The 21,735-nt window shown below is 48.8% G+C and overlaps 1 protein-coding gene across 3 annotated transcripts in view; it reads left to right on the top strand.

Annotated features, from left to right (window-relative positions):
- Window positions 1-12,092, top strand: part of St3gal4 (ST3 beta-galactoside alpha-2,3-sialyltransferase 4) — a 38,004-nt gene extending 25,912 nt beyond the window's left edge. For 2 of the 3 annotated variants that reach the window (XM_005347013.3, XM_026779456.1), the window contains exons 2-11: window positions 5,006-5,081; window positions 5,349-5,436; window positions 5,843-5,923; window positions 6,096-6,193; window positions 6,463-6,523; window positions 7,188-7,283; window positions 7,387-7,576; window positions 8,286-8,432; window positions 11,181-11,324; window positions 11,632-12,092. In XM_005347013.3, coding sequence (XP_005347070.1) covers window positions 5,066-5,081; window positions 5,349-5,436; window positions 5,843-5,923; window positions 6,096-6,193; window positions 6,463-6,523; window positions 7,188-7,283; window positions 7,387-7,576; window positions 8,286-8,432; window positions 11,181-11,324; window positions 11,632-11,718 — 1,008 coding nt within the window. In that variant the 5' untranslated portion in view covers window positions 5,006-5,065 and the 3' untranslated portion in view covers window positions 11,719-12,092. Of the gene's footprint in view, window positions 1-4,332; window positions 4,352-5,005; window positions 5,082-5,348; window positions 5,437-5,842; window positions 5,924-6,095; window positions 6,194-6,462; window positions 6,524-7,187; window positions 7,284-7,386; window positions 7,577-8,285; window positions 8,433-11,180; window positions 11,325-11,631 lie in introns of those variants that run through there. The other variant, XM_026779457.1, reaches the window with a different exon arrangement.
- The last annotated feature ends 9,643 nt before the right edge of the window (window positions 12,093-21,735 follow it).

Here is a 21,735-nt window from a genome sequence, read left to right as displayed (position 1 = left end):
TGTGCTTGTGTGTGTGTGTGTGTGCGCACACACACACACACACACACTACTATTACTACTACTACTACACCACACTCCCAGAGCCTCCTCTTAGAAGTGTCATTAAGCTGACCCTTGGGTGGACTCAGCCCTTGTGGGGGGATGTTGATCGAATAGGACTCCTTTTTGATAGCAGGTACTTCTGCAGGGCACTGTTTCTTCCTGTGTCCCTTGTTTGCCCTTCGAGAGTCCCCTGGCTGTGCTTATCAGCTCACTTTAAGCTGAGGACACCTTGGTTTCATGGCAGAATACCAACGATGCAGACAACTTTCCTGACGTTGGGCTAGCTTTGTCTAGCAGGTTGGATGAGTGATTCTCCTTGGCAGCTGGGTCAGAGGAGATGCTGCTGAGCCTTGGAGCGGGATAGATCAACTGCAGGCTTCCCGTCAACAGATTGTCCTTGAAGCAACCGGTCTGAGAAGCCCTGTGCCCCTGAAGTACCCAAGGACACAAATAATCCTCTGGACTTGGCCCAGCAAGAAAAGGAAGTAGGATGTGTACATCCTTGGTTGGGCACCTTGGAACAAACCCTAGGACGAGCCAGGCTACTTAGAACTGTTCTGGTTCTGATTTGGAACAAAGGTGTCCCAGTGTAGACCTGCATTGGGAAAGAGGCCAAAGAAGGAGTAGCCGTCTTGTTATTTGGGTTCACTCTAAGCTACTTACCAGTGACTGCCAGAGTCTCTTCCCTAAAGGTCAGTGTCAGAGTCTGGCTGAGTAGTTGTCTGTCATTTACTCTGGAACCTGTTCTATGCAGAATTTTCCATTTTGTCGACATGCTAGAGTCACAGAGGAGGTGGCTTTGTTGTTTGCTTTCCTTTTTACTAAGGATGCTTGGCCTCTAACTAATGTGATAAAAATCGTGGAGGGCCAGACCTCGACATCTGGGTATTTTAAACTCCTCAGGTGACTGCATTGTGTAGCCAGTTTTAACTGGAAAAGTTCCGCCTTAGAAAAGATCTGGAGGAAGGAAGGTAGGAGAGGAGACAGTTAAGGAAGAATCCTGATACAGAATTTTGAAACTCCAAGTGTGGTCCTAGCAGCAGGGCCCAAGGGAGCTGGTAAGATCATAGATCCTCAGGCCTCACCCATATACCCACCCCCTCGGAATTAGAATGTGCTCATCAAAGGTTAAGTAGTCGTCTTTGGAGGCAGTCTGTCTAATCCAGTGATTTTCCACAGTGACTGCACATTAGAATTACCTGCCATGTGTAAGCACATTCCAGGGCTGGGCTAGACCAGCGAACCGGAATTTCTTCATATGGGACTCAGACAAATATTCATTAAGACTTTTAAGTGGTTTTATTTTTATGTTTATTTAGTTTGTTTTTTAGGGAGAGATGGGGAAGGAGAGAGCGGAGGAAGGAAGAAGAGAGAGAGAGAACTCTTGTATGGAGGACAGAGGGCACCTTGAAGAAGTTGGTTCTCTCCTCCTGCCTGCACGTTACACACAGGTCTTCAGGCTTGGCCACAAACACTTTTACCTGCTGGTCTGTCTTGTCCCTCCAGCAGCAGGCCATTCTCCTGTTCAGCTGTCATCCAGAACCTCTTCCCTGAGCACTGCTTCTCAAACTTAAATGTAGGCTTAGGATTCTGACTTTGTAGGTCTGCAGGAGACCTACGACTCCACTTTGCTGATACGGGTCCCTGTGTGCCCGTGTTGCTGAGCTGAGAAATGCATTTGGAGCACCAGGGATTTAGCTATTGATTTACTTCCTATGTTGACAGCTGAAGAAAATGAGATCCCGAGAAGGATGTATGATGTTCCATGGTCACCTAACATGCCCTCATTTAATGCTTTTAGCTTTTAACTTTTTGTGGGGGAGCAAAATTGAGGTTTAATAAAGATACTTGAATATAACTTTTATCATGAAGGCTTAGAGAGAGGTACTCACAAAGAAAGACACACCCCAGGGCATTGGTGTGAGTTTCTCAAAGAAGACTCATCCATTTAATGCTTTTAATTAAGTAGTTAATTTTTGAGACAGGGTCTCACTGTATAGCCCATGGGAGGCAGCCATGCTGGTGAAGAAGCCCATGTGATGAGGAATAGCTTTGGAGGTTGTTGTGGGCAGCGAGGGAAGGTGTGCCCACTTTTAGGAGAGCTGTTAAGAACCAAGGACGACTTTAACTGGAAATTTAGGACTACAAATCTCACTTTTGGCTGAGTCAGTGTGGTAGCACCTACCTGTAATCTCAGCATGCAGAAAGAGGAAGAACTCAAGTTTGAGGCTAGCTTGAGCTATATAGTAAGTTGTAGGCTAGCCTGGGCTATAGAATCTCTCTCTGGGAGAAAGGGGAGGGGGCAAGGGGTGAGAGAGAACAAAATAAAACAAAAACTATCCATTTTCTTTTTTTCTTTTTTGTGGAGGGCGGCATCTTCAATCTCCTCCAGGGTTCTGCAGATGGCTACTAGTAACCCTACAGAGGAATGAGGAAATATCTTGTATGGTTGGGTCTTACTCAATTCTTAGGGGTTTTTGCATTGTTTTGGTTTTTGGTGGCTTTGTTTGTTTTGTTATTTGGTATATTTTTGTTTGTTTGGTCATGGTTCTTGATCTCATAGTGGGATCTGGGGAATGTCTCCACTTGGGGTCACAGCCTTGACACCAGAATAGGCCTGCATTGAGAATCCTAGATTTATGGTTGTGATAGACAACACTTCCTCTAGATGTTGATCCTGCCTTCAATAAATAATCCAAGATGTTTTACTTGGCCTCAGGAGAGCTTTCTTTCACAGTCAGTCATGAGTCGCTTGCTCTGTAGGTGAAAATGCATGTCCATGTCCTCGGATCCATCCAAACTGATGACGGCTCAAGTCTGTGGAATGCATGTGTTCAGTGAGTGCCTGGCTCTGAGTTTTCTGTTCCTGACCATTTGAGAAACAAGACAGGATGGAAGGGAGATAAGCTGGAAGAAGATGGCACTTGGCACCTATACATCTCCCTATGGCTGTTAAGCCACATAGATCTCTTAGCAGTATGGTCCTAGAGGAGTTGGTGTAGGGTAAAAGGGCCAGCCAAAGAAACCTACCCTGGCTCTGAAACCAGAGCCAGTGAAAGAAACACACCCTGGCTCTGAGACCTGAGCCAGTGAAAGAAATGCTTTAGCTTTGAACCCAGAACCAAAGAAATACACCCTGCCCTTGAAAACAGTGCCAAAGAAACATACTTGGGCCCTAGAATCAGAACCAGTGAAAGAAATGTGCCCTAGCCTCAAAACTAGAGCCTAAAAGCTGAAAAGACCAGTGAAAGAAACACACTTTGACCCTTAAACCAGAGCCAAATCTGCCCCTGAGCAACTAAGCAGAAAACCAACAAATCCCTGTGCAGGAAAACGAACCAATCCTTGAACGGAAAACCAACCAATCCCTTAGCAGAGATCTAGCAATCTGAGCTCAAGGGACTGAAATCTGACCAATCCCCACCCTGAAAATCTTCTCCCTGGAAAAACTCTGCCTCTAAGAAACCCTATCTATATAAGCCCTGTGCCTGTCAGTTCGTGGCTGCCCTTCTTCCACTCTGGTAGAGGCAGCTGCTCTCCTCGCTTCTTTTCTCCCAATAAATCTCTTGAATGAGGTTTGGGTGAAGACCTTCTTTTTTTTTAATATTTATTTATTTGTTTATTTATTTATTTATTTATTATGTATACAATATTCTGTCTGTGTGTATGCCCACAGGCCAGAAGAGGGCACCAGACCCCATTACAGATGGTTGTGAGCCACCATGTGGTTGCTGGTAATTGAACTCAGGACCTTTGGAAGAAAAGCGGGCAGTGATCTTAACCTCTGAGCCATCTCTCCAGCCCCCCAGTGAAGACCTTCTTTTGCCAGAGCAGAGACAGAGCAGGGCTGTAACACTTTCAGGGTTAGCCTTCCCCTAGAAGTGCTGAGTTGTTACAACTTCGCTGGGAAAGCCAGAGAGAGCAGAGCAGGGCTGTAACAGTTTGGCTGGGGAAACCTTCCCCTCCCAGAGCTGAGTTGTTGCACTCTGGAACACAGGAGTGGGGCTGTAACAACTTTGCTGGGGAACTCCTCTCCTGTTGGAGCAGAGCTGTTACATTGGGAAACCTTTCCCTAGAGCAGGGCTGTAAGCTGCGGTGCTTCCTGTGCCCTGTGCTATTCCCTGGTTCCTGACTGCCAGAGCATTCTTCCATCTGAGCTGTAACCCTCAGTACTCCTTGGCTCCCGGCTGCCAGGATCCTTTTCCATCTGACCTCCGTGCTTACAGTTGGTCCATAGAACACTTTACTGCTTCCTGACCTCCTGTATTACTTTGCTGGCTTTTGCCCACTGACAAGAGAAGTAACCCAGGTAACTCCTTGTCAAGCCATACCCTTGGGTCTCCCTGACCCTTCCTCTCCTGCACCAGGCTTCCCTACTGAGTTTACCATGCATCTTAGGAGGTGAGGCCTGGGTACTCCCAGAGTCTGGAAGGGCTGGGAAGAGGGTTTCTTGAGGACTGTCATAACCCCTTCTTATTCTCAGTATCTGTCCTAGTGTGTTTGGCTGGTTGAGGTCTGCAGAGATTGCTAATGGGGGCAGAGGCAGCAGTAGCCCCAGACGAAATGAGCTTCAGCTGGATCAAGTACCAATCAAAATCTGGCATAGTTAACTTTTGTGTCAGAAATAGTGGATGCCCCTTCTTATCCCCAAGACTGATTCTTTCTGAGTCAAAATGCTGGAGAATCACCCTGGAGACGGGTGTCAGTAAATCTGGCATGGGAACTGAAAGAGGGCTGGGTCCTCAGTTCCCCTTCCTGTAGCAGGGCTCCACCTAGATCCCTCACATTGGCTTTGCACTTTGCGAGTTGAGGAGGAAGGTCACCTGGGGCTGGCTGCCCAAGGGAAGTGGCTTTGTGCTCCTGCAGGAGGAAAGGGTCAGGCAAGGGGTGTGATCTGTTCTAGTGTCTAGATGGGGGCTGTAGGTGGAGCCTGGACTGATCACCTAGAATTCTTGTCTCCTAGGTGGCCCGAGGCAGCCGGGATGACACTTCTCCTCAGGAACCCTGCTATCTGCTGAGAAACATGACCAGCAAGTCCCGTGAGTGTTGTCCAGGGGCTCCCCAACACTGGAGGGTCCAGCAGTCATCCTTAGCAACATCTTGTGAAACCCTCAGAGCGGGTAGACTGTCACACTGGGAGCCAGGGACCCTCTCTTCATCCTGACAGCAGAAATGCTTAGATCCCAGTCCTTGGCTAGAGTCTGCTGTGCTGGGGGTGGAGGGGCCCAGGATGGGCAAAGGAGGAGGCGGCTTGGAACTGTCCCTTCTGGCTCTGCCTCCAGCTCCTCTGTGCATGTACCTTGCAGGCTGGAAGTTTCTGGCCATGCTGGCTCTGGTCCTTGTCGTGGTCATGGTGTGGTACTCCATCTCCCGAGAAGATAAGTACTTTGAACTGTGAGTACACTTTCTGTGTCCATCCATTGTTTCTTTCCAGAGATGGGCTGACACAGAGGCAGGGTGCCTAACAAGGCAGGAGACTTTTGAGACCCTTGGCCTGACCTCTCCTCTTCAGCTGCTAGCTCAGAGTCCTTCCATGAGGGTGGTGGGATGGGTGGGGGTGGGGATCCCGGTGGTTTCTGTGATCTCCCACAGACGAAATGTTAGGGCAGAAAGATCTGCACCCTCTATGGTTTGGGTTCAGAGAAGAACTTGGGCTGAGGAGATGGAGATGCTAACTCTGTACATCCTTCTTTAGCACCATAGGACCTTTGTGCCATCCGCAGGGAGGTGGACCCTGCCTGGGATGCTGGCCTCAGGACCTTAGTTGAAGGGGCCTCCTGACTCTTCTTTCTCTCTCCAGCTTTTATTTCCCCATCTCGGAGAAGAAAGAGCCGTGCTTCCAGGGTGAGGCAGAGAGGCAGGCCTCTAAGATTTTTGGCAAGTAAGCACCTGGTGGCGGGACAGGGCATGGGAAGTGCAGGACTGGGGTTGTTTTGACTCGTTGCTAACTGGCTGGAGGGTGGATGAAGCTGGAAGGACAAAGGTCACATAATAGTCAGAGGCTTGACCTCGTTCAATCAGATTAATCTCTTTCTCACCCTTACCCTATATAGCCGTTCTAGGGAACAGCCCATCTTCCTGCAGCTGAAGGATTATTTCTGGGTGAAGACACCATCTGCCTATGAATTGCCCTTTGGTACCAAAGGAAGTGGTAAGTTATTTGTCAGTTCGGTGGATAGTAGCTCATTTGAGTTTTCTATGGAACCAAAGGAAGTGGTAAACTAATGAGTTGCCCTACCCATGCCCTGTGCATGTGAACATCACTGTTGGGCACTCCTCTCCACTGGCTCCATGCCTAGGTTCTTTTGCTGAGACCCGGGTACCTATGTCAAGGAGAGAAAATCTGGGAAGTGGAGTGGAAGCAGCCTTTAGAATGCTGATGACCATAGTCTCCGTTTCTTCTGTTCATTCTTTTTGTAGAAGACCTTCTTCTCCGGGTGTTGGCCATTACTAGCTATGCCATACCTGACAGCATACAGAGGTAAGGAAGTATTCTCCTTGTAGTCTGGGCATCTTCATCTTTCCCGGCTCCGGCGTGAAATCATCTTGGTTAGTGCCATGCCAACCAGCCTTTGATCACTGGTTCACTGTGGCTAATTTGACCCTCCTAGCCTGCCTGTCTCCAGGAGCTATAGGTACTCTAAAACCACAGCAACCTAGCCTGAGCATCTGCATGTCAGAGTAGGCAGAAGCTGCTGAAGGTATTACCATGGCAACAGACAGACCTGGGCAACAGGCAAGGGAGCTGTGTCCTAGGGTTTCTCCTCCCTCCCTTCTCTCTAGTCTTCCTTTTTATTTTTGCCCCTTTATGTAGCACAGGATGGATTTGAATTCTGCACCTTTCTTCTGGCACTTCCTAAGTGCTGAGATGACAGGTCTGTGCCACCTTACTCAGCTCTGGTCCTGGGTTTCTTGCTGTGCTCCCGTATGCCTTTCCTCCTCTCATTAGCTCTTTGCCATGCCTGGCTTGTTTGTATTTCACTTTGAGGCCCAGGACTTCAAGGTCAGTAGGATCATTAGCAGGGCCATTTAGCAGGCCTGTTTCATGCAGATCAGCGACTGAGGACTGACCCGAGGTGACCCCAAGGCAGATCATGCAGAGCAGGGGCCACTTCTGGGTTTGACGCCTCCTCTTCCCGCTGCAGCCTTGAGTGTCGTCGCTGTGTTGTGGTGGGAAATGGGCACCGATTGCGGAACAGCTCACTGGGAAGTGTCATCAACAAGTATGATGTGGTAATCAGGTGTGTGACCGTCCCTCCTTCTTTTTGGGTTCTGGATGTCCCAAACAGGGGGCTCCCAAAAGGCTTGACATCTCTAGTAATGGATCTTCTTTCCCTGGCCCAGATTGAACAATGCTCCCGTGGCTGGTTACGAGGGAGACGTGGGATCCAAGACCACCATACGTCTCTTCTACCCTGAGTCGGCCCACTTCGACCCCAAAATAGAAAACAACCCAGACACGCTCTTGGTCCTGGTAGCTTTCAAGGCAATGGACTTCCACTGGATTGAGACCATCTTGAGTGATAAGAAGCGGGTAAATTGGGACAGATGGGGAAAAAGATAGGGTTTGGGGAACGTTATCCGAGTCAGAGCATCATGTCCCACAGCGTGCTGTGTAATGAGCCTCAAAAATTGGAGAAAGGACGGGCGAATCAGGCTCTTGACAGCCGGAGCCTTGGGCTTCTTGCCAAGGGAATTGTTTTGTAGGGCTGCTGATAAGCTGCCCTGCATTATACCTCAAGAGCCTGTAGGAGTTGGGGCGGTAGCCAGAGGCCCTCTGGGCTTGAGGGTTGCCTGGAATAGGAGCACGGTCAGGATGTATGAGAAGCCCGGGAACAGGGGAACTGTTTCACAGTTACCTTGGAACAGTCAACATTTGTGTGCCTTTCCTGATGGTCCCCACGAAGAGCCCACTCCCTCACTTGGCTGTCTGGTTGAAGACTGAACTGTCTGATCTGGCATTTTTGCCCAGTATGCAGAGAGCCTAAGGCGCAGGCCCCTTCTTGTCCGCATATCTCTGAAACAGGTAGTGATCAGACCCCACACTCTCCACATGGTATTACCCTTCGTTCCTAGTCTCTCATCTCTGGCTCAAGTCTTACCTCAGTTCTGAGGAATCTGCATGCCTGAGGTGTCAACCTTGAGTTGGGCCCTGTCCTCTGCCTGAAGAGCACCAGCTGGGTTAGAGTTGAGAAACAGCTCTTTACCTAATTTCATCTCTCCCTTCTGACCCTGCGCCATAGGTACGAAAAGGTTTCTGGAAACAGCCGCCCCTCATCTGGGACGTCAACCCCAAACAGGTTCGGATTCTCAACCCCTTCTTTATGGAGATTGCAGCAGACAAGCTCCTGAGTCTGCCTATTCAGCAACAGGCACGGAAGGTCAAGCAGGTGAGAGAAGCTGGGAGACCAAGCTAGGAGGAGATTGGGGACATGGGTGGAAAGTGAGGATGAACTCGGGAGGGAAGAACAGTCATGGGTGCAGCTTGCGTGTGACCTTTGCAGATAGGTTTCGTAGTGTGGTGCCCTGAAGGACAGAGTGTACTCTGGAGAATTGGGGCACCCTGGGGCACCCTGAAAGGAGGAGTAGAGAAAGGTCTGGATTGGACCTGGGCCCTGGACTTTAAGATGCCTTTGGCAGGTTCTGGTCAGAATCTGTACGCTGGGAGTTTGCTGGCATACTCACTCACTGGCCCTATCTCTGAGAACAGCTTGAGTCAATGTACTTACTGTTAACTCTTAGCCTGCAATCTTATCTTGGAACACACTGACCTGATGGAGTGAGTGGAGACTAAACTTCACCAGTCTGTCTTGAGTGTCATGGGGGTGGTGATCCAGTTTTGATTTCAGCACTCTGTTTGCTGGTAGTCCACAGCTGGCAGGGTTTACCCCGTATGGCAGCTTTACAGACAATATTTCCATGTGTCTCTCTCATGGGGGTATGTGAGGCAGCAGGAGGTCACCAGCAGGCAGCGGCAGGAATATTCCACTTGCTGTGGTTATCAGGCAGGTCTAGTACTGGGAGACTTCAATTGCTTCTCTGCATGGTGAGGATAATATCTGTGCTGACCTCTGAAGTCTATGGCAGGACATAAGAGGATAATAAAGTTGGAACACAGCGACTGCTCTATCAGTATTTGCCCCTTGCTGTTTTGTTAGTTTTCTTGAGACAGACTAGCCTCAAAATCATGGTAATCATCCCAAGTGCTGGGATTACAAGTATGAGCCGCTATACCCAGGTAATATTAGCCAAATTATAAGTAAATGCTTATTCTTGACTATCTGTGTTATTCAGCATCATGCACTGAATGCCTGCAAACCGATTGTCTAGTGGTGAGCCTGAGCCCACATCCTTGGAGAATAAGCTGTGCCCCCTGCTCTAAAGAGATGGTGTGTAACGGAATAAGCAGTTCTAGGTTGCCTGCTTGGAGGAATGGGCAGTTGTGCTATACTTATTTAATACAGAGAATGCCAGGAGGAGGGGCAGTGTGATTGATGACTATACGGAATAGCGCTGGTGAGGAAATGATGACCATGTGATTCTGCAGGACCACAAACTGGATGAGAGAGCACAGGTGCTTAAAGTGCAGGGGTGGCCAAGAGATGCCTGTTATCCCAGCACTTGAGAGGTAGAGGTAGGATTTCCAAGTTAGCCTCATCTACATAGTAAGTTCAAAGCCAGCCAGGGCTACATGAGATCCTGTCTTAAAAGACAACAAGGGTGAAAAAGAAGGCTTACTAAGAAGCAGTGTGGGGACAAAGATAATGGAAAGAGGTGCTAGAAGACAGTTGACTTTAAGAGGCCTGATGGAGTCCAGGAATTGACTCTTGGGGAGAATGGGCAGTGAAATGTTCTATGAAGCTGGCTGTTGGAGTTTAGCAGGGCATGCTTTCTGAAGTCCTAATATTAGGCTGACCATTGCTGTGGATAAACTGGGGATGAAGGGAATGGGATCCTCACAGCAGCCCTAAGGTGGGCAGGCAGGCAAGGTATTGTTGACTCTGCTTCACACAGGGGAATATCATCCCACAAAAGATCACACAGCCACGAGTGTCGAACCATCAGGTCCCAGGAGGAGGGCAGATCCCTTTTCTCTTCCCCTCTTTGAACAAGTTGTTTACAAGCTCCAGTTTCCTCATTTATAAGCTGAGGCCGATAATGGTGTCTGTGCACATGTGTTTGGAAGGGGACTGAAGGCGACCGTGTATGATACTATGTTTACACTCAACATGATGCTTGACACATAGTAAGCACTCAAGCAACAGATTTGATTGTCGTGATTGTCACTGTTGTCATCCTAATTGCCCTGATCCTCCCTGGAGACCTAGATCTGTGGAGTTGTGTTATCTATTATGCTGCTATGATATCAGCAACTTCCAAATGGAAAGATTGATTTTGCTCACGCTCTCAGAGGTTTTAGTCTGTCATGGCAGGAGGACATGGTGGAACGGAGCACTCACATGTGGCCAAAGAGAAGGGAAGCAGGGAGAAAATACCTTCAGGTCCCTTACCTATGGCATGGTGCCACCCACCTTTGGGGTGGGTCTTCATGCTTTAGTTAATCCTTCTGTCCTTCACAGACACCCCTAGAAGTGTACTTTCCTAGGTACATCTCAATCTAAGCAGTTTGACAAGATAACCACAGTAGCCACTAGACATATAACAATTTAAATTTAAAAGTTCAGGACACTCGCTGCTTCTGCAGAGGTTTAGTTACATGCACCCACTTTGAGCAATTCACCACCACCTGGAACTCTAGTTCCAGAGAACCCAGTGCCTGCTTCCAGCCCGTGGAAGTGTCTGTAAGCACATGGTGCACATAGCTCAAGCAGGCGCATACACATAAAAATAATAAATAGTCAAATCTCTCAAATTAAACCTTAATAATCAGGGGTGCAGGTACTTGCCTAGAATTCACGAGACCAAGAGTCTGACTCCTGCATGGCACAGAGTTTAGGATTTCATAGAGTAGTAAATCACTTCCTCGACTGCATTCGCTCCACCCAGATGCTCAGTTGGTTAGCTGGTGCCCTGGTGGGCAGCTATGGGAAAGGATCTGAGCCTGAGTGTGTGTGAGGTGGGTGGTGGAGGAGGAGGGAATTGGGGCTCCTTCAAATGCCCTCCTGCTCTGTCCCTAGAAGCCAACTACAGGTCTGCTAGCCATCACCTTGGCGCTACACCTCTGTGACTTAGTGCACATCGCTGGCTTTGGCTACCCCGATGCCTACAACAAGAAGCAGACTATCCACTACTACGAACAGATCACACTTAAGTCTATGGCGGTGAGCAGCCCTGCTGGGAGCCCAGTGAACTAGGGGACTGCACAGCTAGTGGAATGCTGGGTGAGGGGACGGCGCAGGGTCAGAGAGTGGTTCGGGATATGGTCATTTGGTGTCAGAATGAGACGTAGGCATCTGGACACCCCAGCTGGCACCCTCCGCATTCGCCATGTGATTTCTGTCTCCTTTCTGAGAGCCACGTAAGGAAGAAAACTCCCAAGAAGTGAGGGATCAGGGAAAGGGGGAGGTGACCTTTCTGAAGACAGAGCTACCTAGGGCCTCTCACTTACTTCCTTGGCTGTCTCCACAGGGTTCAGGGCACAATGTCTCCCAAGAGGCCCTAGCCATCAAGCGGATGCTAGAGATGGGAGCTGTCAAGAACCTCACGTACTTCTGACTTGGATGAGAGCTGTAACACGTCAGTTCCCAGCTTTGCCATCTGAATGGCCCCTGTCTACGGCTTTGGGATGCCTGGTGGCAGTGCAAGTCACTTGAACTCACCCTCAATGGGGAGGGTGTTCTGGGACGGGCCAGGTCTCAGGAGAGGCTATGTCTCCGATTACTCTGTGGAATCTAAGTCCAGACAGGGTGGACACACTGAGACCACAGGAGCCTGGCCGAGGGAGGGGGACTTGCTGCTGTGGCACCCCCTGTCTGCCAGCACAAAGAAGTTTGGTTTTCTGGGGTTCGTTTTTTTTTTGTTTGGGTTTTGTTTGTATGTCTGTCCTTTTTGTTTAGTTTTTTGTTATTGTTGGTTTTTTGTTTGTTTTGTTTTTGAGACAGGGTCTTACTGTGTAGCCCTGGCTTTCCTGGAACTCATTGTGTATACCAGGTTGGCCTTGAACTCACAGAGATCCACCTGCCTCTGCCTCCCAAGTGTTGGGGGAGTAAAGGTGTGTGCCAACACGCCTGGCCCCAGCAACAAGAGATTATTTAACATACTATTTAATGAAGAGGTAGAAAAATGCTGTGGGCTGGTCCCATGGCATTCACGAAAGGGACACAATGCAGTGTTCTGCCCACTTTTTAGTAAAATTGGCCTGTTAAGGCCCCGACCTAGAGCTGACCTCCCAGGAGGATGGAGGCATCAAGAGAGGGAGGATTTCCTCCAGAGGGGTTGCTACCTCCCAGCAGGCATGGGAAGGGCATTGACAAGGGAGCTCCGCCTAGAAGGGGCTTCACCTGGAAAAGAGATTACAAAGGACCATTAAAATATTTTTTTTCCTAAAATGGAAGCACTTGTGAGGCTCAGTGTCTTTCTAGGTTGGGGAGAATATTTCTGGGAGTATGATAGTGCACAGACCAAAGTTATAGTAGGACACAGTCATTTTGGCAAATAATCTTTTTATTGAGATGGTGCCCAGGTGAGCATGACCACCCTCGCAGAGTGCCTAGATCAGCCTTATCTTCAGACACCTAACCTGGCTGGCATATTGACTGAGGAAGGGAGGAGAGGCGAAGGGTGCCAAATAGAAGTGGCAGCACCCTGCGGTCATCCCTCTGGGCTGGGAATTGCATGTTTTAAGGGGACAGTGGGGATCCTATGAGTGCAGATGTATAGTTTGCCAAGGTCGGAGTGAGCAGGGCTGGAGGACCGTACTGGAGGGATTTGGCAAGTCCTGTCAGCTAGTCACTGGTCCAAGGAATGAGACTGTTTCTTTCCCAGGTCCCTTGAATCTTCAGCCCTGCCATTTGCTTGGCTCCCTGGCCTTTATTCTCCACCTTCCAGGCCCTGCTCTACTGCCAGTTGGGCCTGCTGCCACCCCCACAGCTGTTCCTTTACATCTGGGGCCAGGAGGGAGTGTTGGAACTGCCCCTCGGGGCTGGAACTCCCTGCTGTCTCCCTGGCTTTCTCAGAAAGATCCGCAGCCTTGAGGTTTTGAGACCAGCCTAGCAGAGAAGGGGGTAGATACAGAAGGGCAGTGGCTTGGGAGGGAATGAGGAGGATGACAGCCACTGGAGCAGGACAGAGAACAGCCACCCTCAGCCAGCAGAGCACTCCTGGGGGACAGCTCAAGTAGAGCTGTGTGTGGTCTGAGGGGATTCTGAAAAGCAGCTAGGCCGTAGTGTCTGAAGCCCCCTCATTTCTCTATCCACTGGAACAAGCTGGCTTACATATAGGCTTTGTCCTGGGAAGTCTTTGTAGGGGTTTGTGAGTGCCTCTACCACCTAAGCTTTGCTTATCCCAAAAAGGGAGTGTCTGTTTCTCCATCCAAGGCCTTTGCAAGTGACTGTCTGCACACACGATCCAGCTGCCCTGGACCGAGGCCACTGTCTGATACTGAACGTGCCTCAACTTGAGCTGGAAGCCAACACACTGGGTCACACTGCCCCTCCCAACTCCACAAGTTCACATCCATGGGGGAGTTTATAGTCACGACAGCGAGACCCTCACGATCGTATACATAGCAAAGTGTATCTGGGCATCCACCCAGATCATTCTGGGGATGGAAATGGGCCTAGCTCTCTCCAAATTCTGCAAGCTGAGGCAATACCCTGCAAGGGTCAGGCCTGGGAGTGGGGCTTTGATGTGGAGTTGTTGGATAGGGTTCCTTGGTGTTCTGGGAAAGATGTTTTCAGCCCAACTTATGTGAATGGATTGTCTGCCAGCTTGCCTGGTACTGATTAAACCATGCCCTGCAAAGACAGCAGGAGGGGAAAGAAAAAATGGGCGGAGGGGCACAACTGAGTTTACATCAGGTTGGGTGGGGTAGCTCCTCCTGCCAGTTCGCTCCAGGCTGCAATCCCGATTCTGGCCCTAAAGCCAGAGGACACATCCTCTTATCTCAGTTACCTGGAGTGACTGAAAAATGAGAGATTCCTGGTTCTCATGCTGCTGGGTGTGAGACCCAGCATCAAATTCTAACAAGCATCCAGATCCACCGCTCTAAGTCTAGACTCTAGGAAGATCTCATGGGCCTCTTTTCAACCCTCCAGTCTGGTTTGCAGTAAAACCCATCCTAATCCCCGGTGCCCTTGAGTGGCGTTAAATTAGGCACAGGCGCAGGTTCCGTCCCAGGAGGGGTGGGGGGTGGCTGCCTTACCGCCCTGAGTCTGTCTAAACCTCGTCCGCGGCTGGGCGGGGCCATCGGGTTTATTTTGCCTGCTCTCGACCGCTTGCGGGTCTCCGCCCTAGTCTGCTGCAGCAGGCTGAGCCCTGGGTCTCCGGGTTCTCGGGAAGTGGGGAGTCGGAGTGTAATCGCTGCTGCTCAGAACTCTGCCACGCCCCACAAGGCCTGAGAGAACAGACGACTGCGGGGGAGCCAAAGAAGTCTTCACCACTACGTTGGATTCTACTAACCAAGTCCTCCTTCGGGGTGGGTTGGGGGGGGGGGGGGGGGGGGGGGGCTGGGGGGGCGGGGAACTGAGGCTCTAGAACGAAAGGAAGATCTCCCAGCTTGAGACCACCATCGTGGGCAACACAGAGTATTGGGCTTTCATCTAACACGTTTAAATGATGTCATAATTTCAAATACTTCAGGGTGTTGTTGGGTTTTTGTATTTTTTTTTTAAAAATTGTCTTATTTTAAATTTATCTATCTGAATGGTATGTACATATGCGGCCAGAAGCGACGGATCCCTCTGGAGCTGAAGTTAAATGCGGTTGTGAGCTGCCCATCGTGGATCCTTGGAACGGAATTCTGGTCGTCTGGCCCTGCATGCTCTTAACCGCTGAGCCATCTTTTTCGGCCCCTCCACTTGAGGTTTTGATTTACACTTTCAGAGGACATAAGTATATATCCCATTGCTTTCCTCCCGAGACTGTCTAGTCTACAAAAAGTTTGAGCTTGGAAACAATACTGTCTGCGAGACAGTTAAGTGTAGTGTGCACACAAAAAACAACCCCTCCCTGCTGTGGTCATTTAATTAGCCCAGGAAACCATCTGGAAAATACCGATTGCCCGTGCCTGTCTCACACTGAAGTCCTAGGGACCTAATGGGAACATGCTTGTAACGACTTTGTGTGGACCGTAGAGTGGGTTACAAATAACAGGATTGTAAAGCAGCCTTGTGTAATGGGAAATGCTGGAAATCTGTGCGACCAAATACTGAGCTAAACCCCTTGGTAAGAAAGTCTATCTTGAATCATACCCACACACTTGTGAGTGTGTCAGTAAGATGACAGAAACGAAGGTTTCGCAAACTTCCTTTCTAACTGTGGTTGTCAAGTTACAGTCTGACACCTCTAGGGATTCTTGGAGAAAAGTCACTCGGCTTTAGTGGTATGTGGAATGTAACAGTCTCTTCCCTAAACACAGTTGAGAAGCACAGCTTCATAGTTGATGTGTGCGCCTCTAAGCCGTCTGATGTTTTTGTAATCTTAATTATAGCTACAGAAAATGATTTGGCAGTTCAAAATCACCTTGATTCTGTACAGGCCGTGGTTTTAGGGAATTAGATCTGTCCTCCGACTTTTAAGCTGGAGGTGTATGCAGATGGCCCTCAACTAATGAGGATTCCAGTGTGAAATCAAAACACATTCAGTGGAATTTCGATCTTCCTAGCTAATGATATGTGGAGCAGTATTCCCTTGATACTGGGCAGGGGCAGTGACCCACAGCACATAGAGCCAGTCATGTGGTCATGGGGGGAACCCATGGTGCTCCACTTTGGGCTGTGTTGTGGCTAGGTGTATTTATTTTTCTTTCTTTCTCTCTCTCTCCCCCTCCTTTTTTTTTTTTTTTTTTTTTTTTTTTTTTTTTTTTTTGAGGCACATACTTGCGGTGCATTCTAAGCTAGCTTTGGTACTCACTATATAACCCAGGTTGTCCTTAAGGTCATGGCAATCCTCCTGCCTGTTCAGTGCTAGGTTTACATCACACCTAGCTTAAATGCATATTTTTTAGCTATACTATATCACAAACAAAGGAGTGTATCAGGAGATACCCGTATTATAAATCAAAGAGTGCTGTGTGTGTGTGTTGTGTGTGTATGTGTGTGCTCCATTTACTTTTTTCCTGTCCCATTCTTTGTCAAAAAAAAAAAAAAACCAAAAACATCAACGTAAACCTTACTCAGTGTCGGGTCCAAGGAAACTAGGGGCAGCTGGGCAGTGGTGGCTTTAATCCCAGCACTCAGGAGGCAGAGGCAGGTGGATCTCTGTGAGTTTTGAGCCTGGTGAGTTGTAAAGTGAGTTTCAGGACAGCGAGGGCAGGAAATCCAGTCTCAAACCCCCTGCCCCCACAAAAGGAAGGAAGGAAGGAAGGAAGGAAGGAAGGAAGGAAGGAAGGAAAGAAGGAAGGAAGGAAGGAAGGAAGGGGAAAAAAGAAAAAAGTAGAGACAAATGGCTATCTGTGCTGCCTATTAGCACACCGAAGTGCGTGCTGGCCTCCAGGCCTTCTCAGAGTATCACAACTCACACCATTGACTCTTGCCTGCTCTTCCCAGCCTGCCCTCTACCTAAATGTCTCCAGGTCAGGAGTTTCCTTCCCCCCAGTTTCTCATCCCTATATAATCCCGCCGTTTTGGCCATGTACCCACTTGGTTCTCTCTTTGATCTTCCTCTCTTGGCCCCCCTCTCTCTTGGTCCTCCATTATGCGCTCTCTCTCTCTCTCTCTCTCTCTCTCTCTCTCTCTCTCTCTCTCTCATTTTCCTTTCTCTTCCTCTCTGGGTTCCCTCCTCTCGGCCTCCTCTCACGGCCGCTCCCTTCTGCTGGTCTTGGTTCAGTCTTCTGCTTTCTCTCTCTGTGCTCTGGCTATACAGTGCTTCACAGCTACAATAGAAACCTTCCCCTCAGCCATATCTTGGAGCAGCCATGACCTCACTTTATACAGTTAGGATCTTCGGATTTCTGTGCCCAAGAAATAAGCTGACCAGATATGATGGTGTGCACCTTTTTTTTTTTTTTGAGACAGGGTGTCTCTATACTGAGTTCAAGGTGTATACTCTTTTAATCCCAGCATTCCGGAGGCAGAGGCAGGTGGATCTCTCCGAGTTTAAGGCCAGCTTGGTCTACAGAGAAGTTCCAGAACAGGTAGAGCAACAAAGAGAAACCCTGTCTGAAAAGCAAAACGAAAAAATAAATAAGGCAGACGGGTGGGGGAAGTATGTAATTCGGTTGTTAGGGGTTTGCCTAGAGCACAAGTAGCTCTGGGTTAGGTTCTCAATACCACATAAACAGAACATGGCCAGCCCACACCTGCAGTCTTGGCACTCGGGAAGTGGTGGCACGATGGTCCAAGTTCGAGGTCAACCTTGGGTTCGTAGCCAGATTGAGGCCGATCAAGCCTGGGTTACATGAGACCCTGTTTCAAAAAGGAAAGAAACTGTAAAAGCAAGGTTGGGAAATGACCTTGAGACTCAAGAGGCGACTTATTTGGGAGGAGCACAGATGCCTGGAAGCCTCAGCTTCTTCACTTAGGACAGCAGGAAGAAGAGCGAGTGTTTGGCACCAGGGTTGGGGAAACTTGAACTTTGGGAGGCAGGTGTCACATGGAGATGGCTGACACTATACAGTATCCAGAGGTGTGTCTTCCCTCTAGGAAAGATGCAGAGGATGGAGAGGGTGGAGCTGGGTGGAGCTGGGCAGAGAGAACGAGGGAGGCCAGATGTCAAAACATCCCTTAAGGACAAAGTTGTAGTTACTGAACTAGGCTGTTCAGGAACCATCTGTGATTCAGCTACTTCCTGGAACACCGTTCACATCTGCCCTGAACGGTGACTTCCATTCACATCTGCCCTGAATGGTGACACTTCACCATTCACATCTGCCTGGACGGTGACACTTCACCATTTACATCTGCCTGGACGGTGACACTTCACCATTCACATCTGCCTGGAACGGTGACTTCACCATTCACGTCTGCCCTGAACGGTGACACTTCACTTGTCTCAAAGCGAGTTTTTCTCTTTATGAAGTGTCAAGCTTCTCTACCTGAGGAGGTGAATCTCGGGAGCAGAAGTTGGAGTCTGACAGGGACTTGGGCTCATCCTTCTTCTGTGGATTCGCCACACTGATATAGCCCTTGCGTGATGGGCGGGCCAGAGAAACTTTTTAGTTAAGTTACATGAACATCCTGCTGTCTCTCTCAGCGGCATCGCTTTGTCTATCCTCGTCTTTTTTCCGTATTTCTCCAAAGTTCAGTACCCATTTAGTGTCAAGAGTACAATGTCTTAGTGCCCAGGCAACAAAGCCCGGGTTCTTAAATTTCCATGGCAAAATGGTGACTTAGTCCCCTTGATCTCCTCTTGTCCTGATTGACAGTGACTCTGAGGGGTGAATCCCATCCTAATTCAGCTTCCTATCAGATTAGTATTTTCCTCTTACTTACTTGGGGATAGATTTCACAGGACTCACATTCTCCCAATGAAGTTGTGGCTTCCAGACTTCATTTGTAAAAATCTTTTTGGGTGTTAATTCTTTAGACTCACACCCCCCCCCCCAATCCACACACCACACTTATAAAAGAGCATCCTTCGAATGTCCCCATTGCATTCCAAGATATAAGGAACTCTTGTATTCCAAGGATCATAAGGTTTAGGAGCAGCGGAGAGAGATGCCTGTGGTTGTCTGGTGTTCCCTAGTCAGAGAGGTCAAGGGATCCTCTTGATCAGGGATTCGGGATGTCCCTACCCTGTGGGTGGCTTGACTGTCTTGAAGAAGAGCACTGGGAACATGGAGTGGCAGGCGGATAGTGACATAGGCACACATATGGCCAGGACTGGCGAAGGGTATACCTCATGCCCAGGCATGAAGTTCAATCCCCCATGGGGTAGTAGACACATACTGTGTATCTAAAATCAAGCTTGCACACCATAGCTCAACGGTGTATCCTGTGAATGGTATATGTTCACAAAAGGCTATTTGTTTACTTATTTTATTGTTCTAGGGGTCAAATCCAGGGCTTTGCACAAGTTAAGCAAGCACTTTGGCACGGAGCTATACCTTCATCCCCCACAAAGGGCCTTTTGAGAAGAGCCGTGGTAGGATTAAAACTGCCAGGCTTGTGACGAAAGCTTTTTCAGTGCATGTCAGACCCGGGTTAGACACAAGGGGAGGTGGCTCAAGGAAGAAGAGCAATTATGGAGGGAGAGACGTGATGATCCAGCAGCAAACACTGCCTCGTCCAAGAAAATAATCCTTGTGGGTAGAACTAAGAGCGACTTGACATTTTCTCATTTTTCCTTGTTTGTGACCTGGCTGGGAAGACTGGAACACGGGGCACCGAGCCTTCTTTATCAGCAGAGATTCAGAGATTGCTGCAGGTTTGGATGCTAGCACTGCCGATGGCTGGTGTGCGGTTACAGAGTTCAAACCCAACTAGATAAGATGCGTCTAAAGACCTTCGTGAAGGGGACGGGAAATTTGAGATTCCGTATCCTTGTCGTTAGTTTATGTCTAGATGGTTTTTCCCTAATAGGTAAACTTTCCGGCCCTTTAACTCATTGTATTTAAGTATCTAAACACTTAGAAAGAGTTTGAGAGCCGGAATGTGGCCAGTGGTAGGGTACTTTCCTAGCATGCTCAAGGCCCTGGGCTTGATCCTTAATACTGCTAAAGAAAAAAAAATAGTAAAAGTTTGCCTTATGGGGAAAGTTTTAAAGAGGACCCTAAGGGCAGCATTTCCCCTCATTTGTTTTTTCTTGATGGATGTCATCACAAATCACACATTCCTGGGAAGTTCCAATCAAACCGGTGGATGTGAACCCTTCCGCTTCGCTTCCTGCTCCATAATAGCAAATACCATACCCCACATATTTCCCTCCTCATCCAGGAAGTGAGGGGCGAATTTCCTGTTAATGCGCCTCCGTTCTGAGAAACCATCCGAGGACTACATCAGGTCTGTCTGCATCGCTTGGTTGCTTTTACTTCCTTGAGTCCTTTGGATCCCCGAAACGCAAAGGTGGCTTCCAGGCCTGTGCTTTATAAGGATTTGTTTCAACAGGAGTCTCAGGAAGAGGCTTGGTGTGGCATTTTAGCTCTTCACTAGAGAGCACTTCCTTTTCGGTGGAAGTTGAAGGCGGTGGAAATAACCCTGGCCTTTGCATACTGATAGCAAGCCTGAGAATGAGAAACTGGGCTCCTGTCCAGTGCTATGAGCCAATAACGAAGTCCCAGCTATCAGAAAACTGGATCCTGGCCTCGGGTGTGTGTGTGTGGGGGGGGGGGTGATACACAGAGTGTCTTTGTTTCTCAGGGAGTTTGTGGTCTTTCCAGGTCATCTGGGGACTTAAGGTAGAGAGAGGATGAAGGCTGGCCTCCTTGATGGGGCTGAGGCTTGTCCTTGTCCAGCCAGTCCTTGAGTGGCATGTGGCTTTTATTGTTAGCCACTTCTACCAGTTCTCTGGAGGGTGGCTTTGAGCTTGCCCTGTATTATGGAGACATCCTGTACTGGCATGTGCGTCCAAATCTTACATTTGCTTCTTATTATCTCTGTGATCTTGAGCAAGCCATTTGGCTTCTTCGTTAAGCCTCAGTCCCACACATGTAAAACATGAGGACGCTTCATCAAATTGTGAGGATTCAGTAAGAGGCAAGTGTACAGCACTCATTGCATTGCACAGGGAAGCACCTCCAGGGGAGTTCAGGGCTTCCCACTTCCTCCCCCTCCTACCTTCCTTTACCACCTTTTCTCTGCCTCCATTCCTGTGAGACTCAGCAAGACTGGAGACAAGCGAGGGATGAACATGTTTAGACTCCTCAATACTCCAGAGAAGACCCCCCGCCCCCCAACCTGAAGTGGAGGGAGATTCAGCTACAGAAAACTGTCCAGTTGATTGTATATGTTTTTCTGTACATGCTGTACTCTTTTACAAACACTGAGTACCGATGGCCTGTTTCTTCTGCGATTCTCAATGTGTTTGTGCACGGGAGAGGTGGGCATCACACAGCCTAGTCTGATTGTGGTCACTCTGTGAGTGTCAAGGTCCTGGAGGGTGATGGCCTCAATCCGTTGCATGGGGTAGTTTTCTTTCCTGTTCTAGTTTTGTGTCATAATCCCTGATTCCAGGAAAGAATGGATATTGTCACCCTATTAGTTCGGTGTGTGTGTGTGTGTGTGTGTGTGTGTATGTGTGTGTGTGAGAGAGAGAGAGAGAGAGAGAGAGAGAGAGAGAGAGAGAGAGAGAGAGAGAGAAGGGTAGAAGGGTAGAAGGGTCTAGGGCAAAGTAAGCTGTGGTCAGGATTAGGAAGTAGCTTATCCCACTGTGTTCAGTGGGAAAGATCAGGAGAAATTAATAGAACAATCCTCTTAAGTTATTTCTTTCTTATTCTAGCACATCAAGACAGTTTACATGTAGTCATGGGTCCTTGTTCTCCATTGAGAAGGGGGAAAGCTTTTTGAGATGAACCTAGAAGGGACGGGGTCAACAATCCTGGAGTCGATTACAAGCCAAAATGGTACAAGGAGCAGGATGCAGGGCTCCACTGCACACTTTCATCTCTCTCTCTCTCTCTCTCTCTCTCTCTCTCTC

The sequence above is a fragment of the Microtus ochrogaster genome, chromosome 5, assembly GCF_000317375.1.
Source record: "Microtus ochrogaster isolate Prairie Vole_2 chromosome 5, MicOch1.0, whole genome shotgun sequence".
In the NCBI taxonomy this organism is placed as follows: Eukaryota; Metazoa; Chordata; class Mammalia; order Rodentia; family Cricetidae; genus Microtus; species Microtus ochrogaster.
Note: the sequence above shows the minus strand (reverse complement) of the source record. Positions and strands in the feature narration are given on the sequence as shown.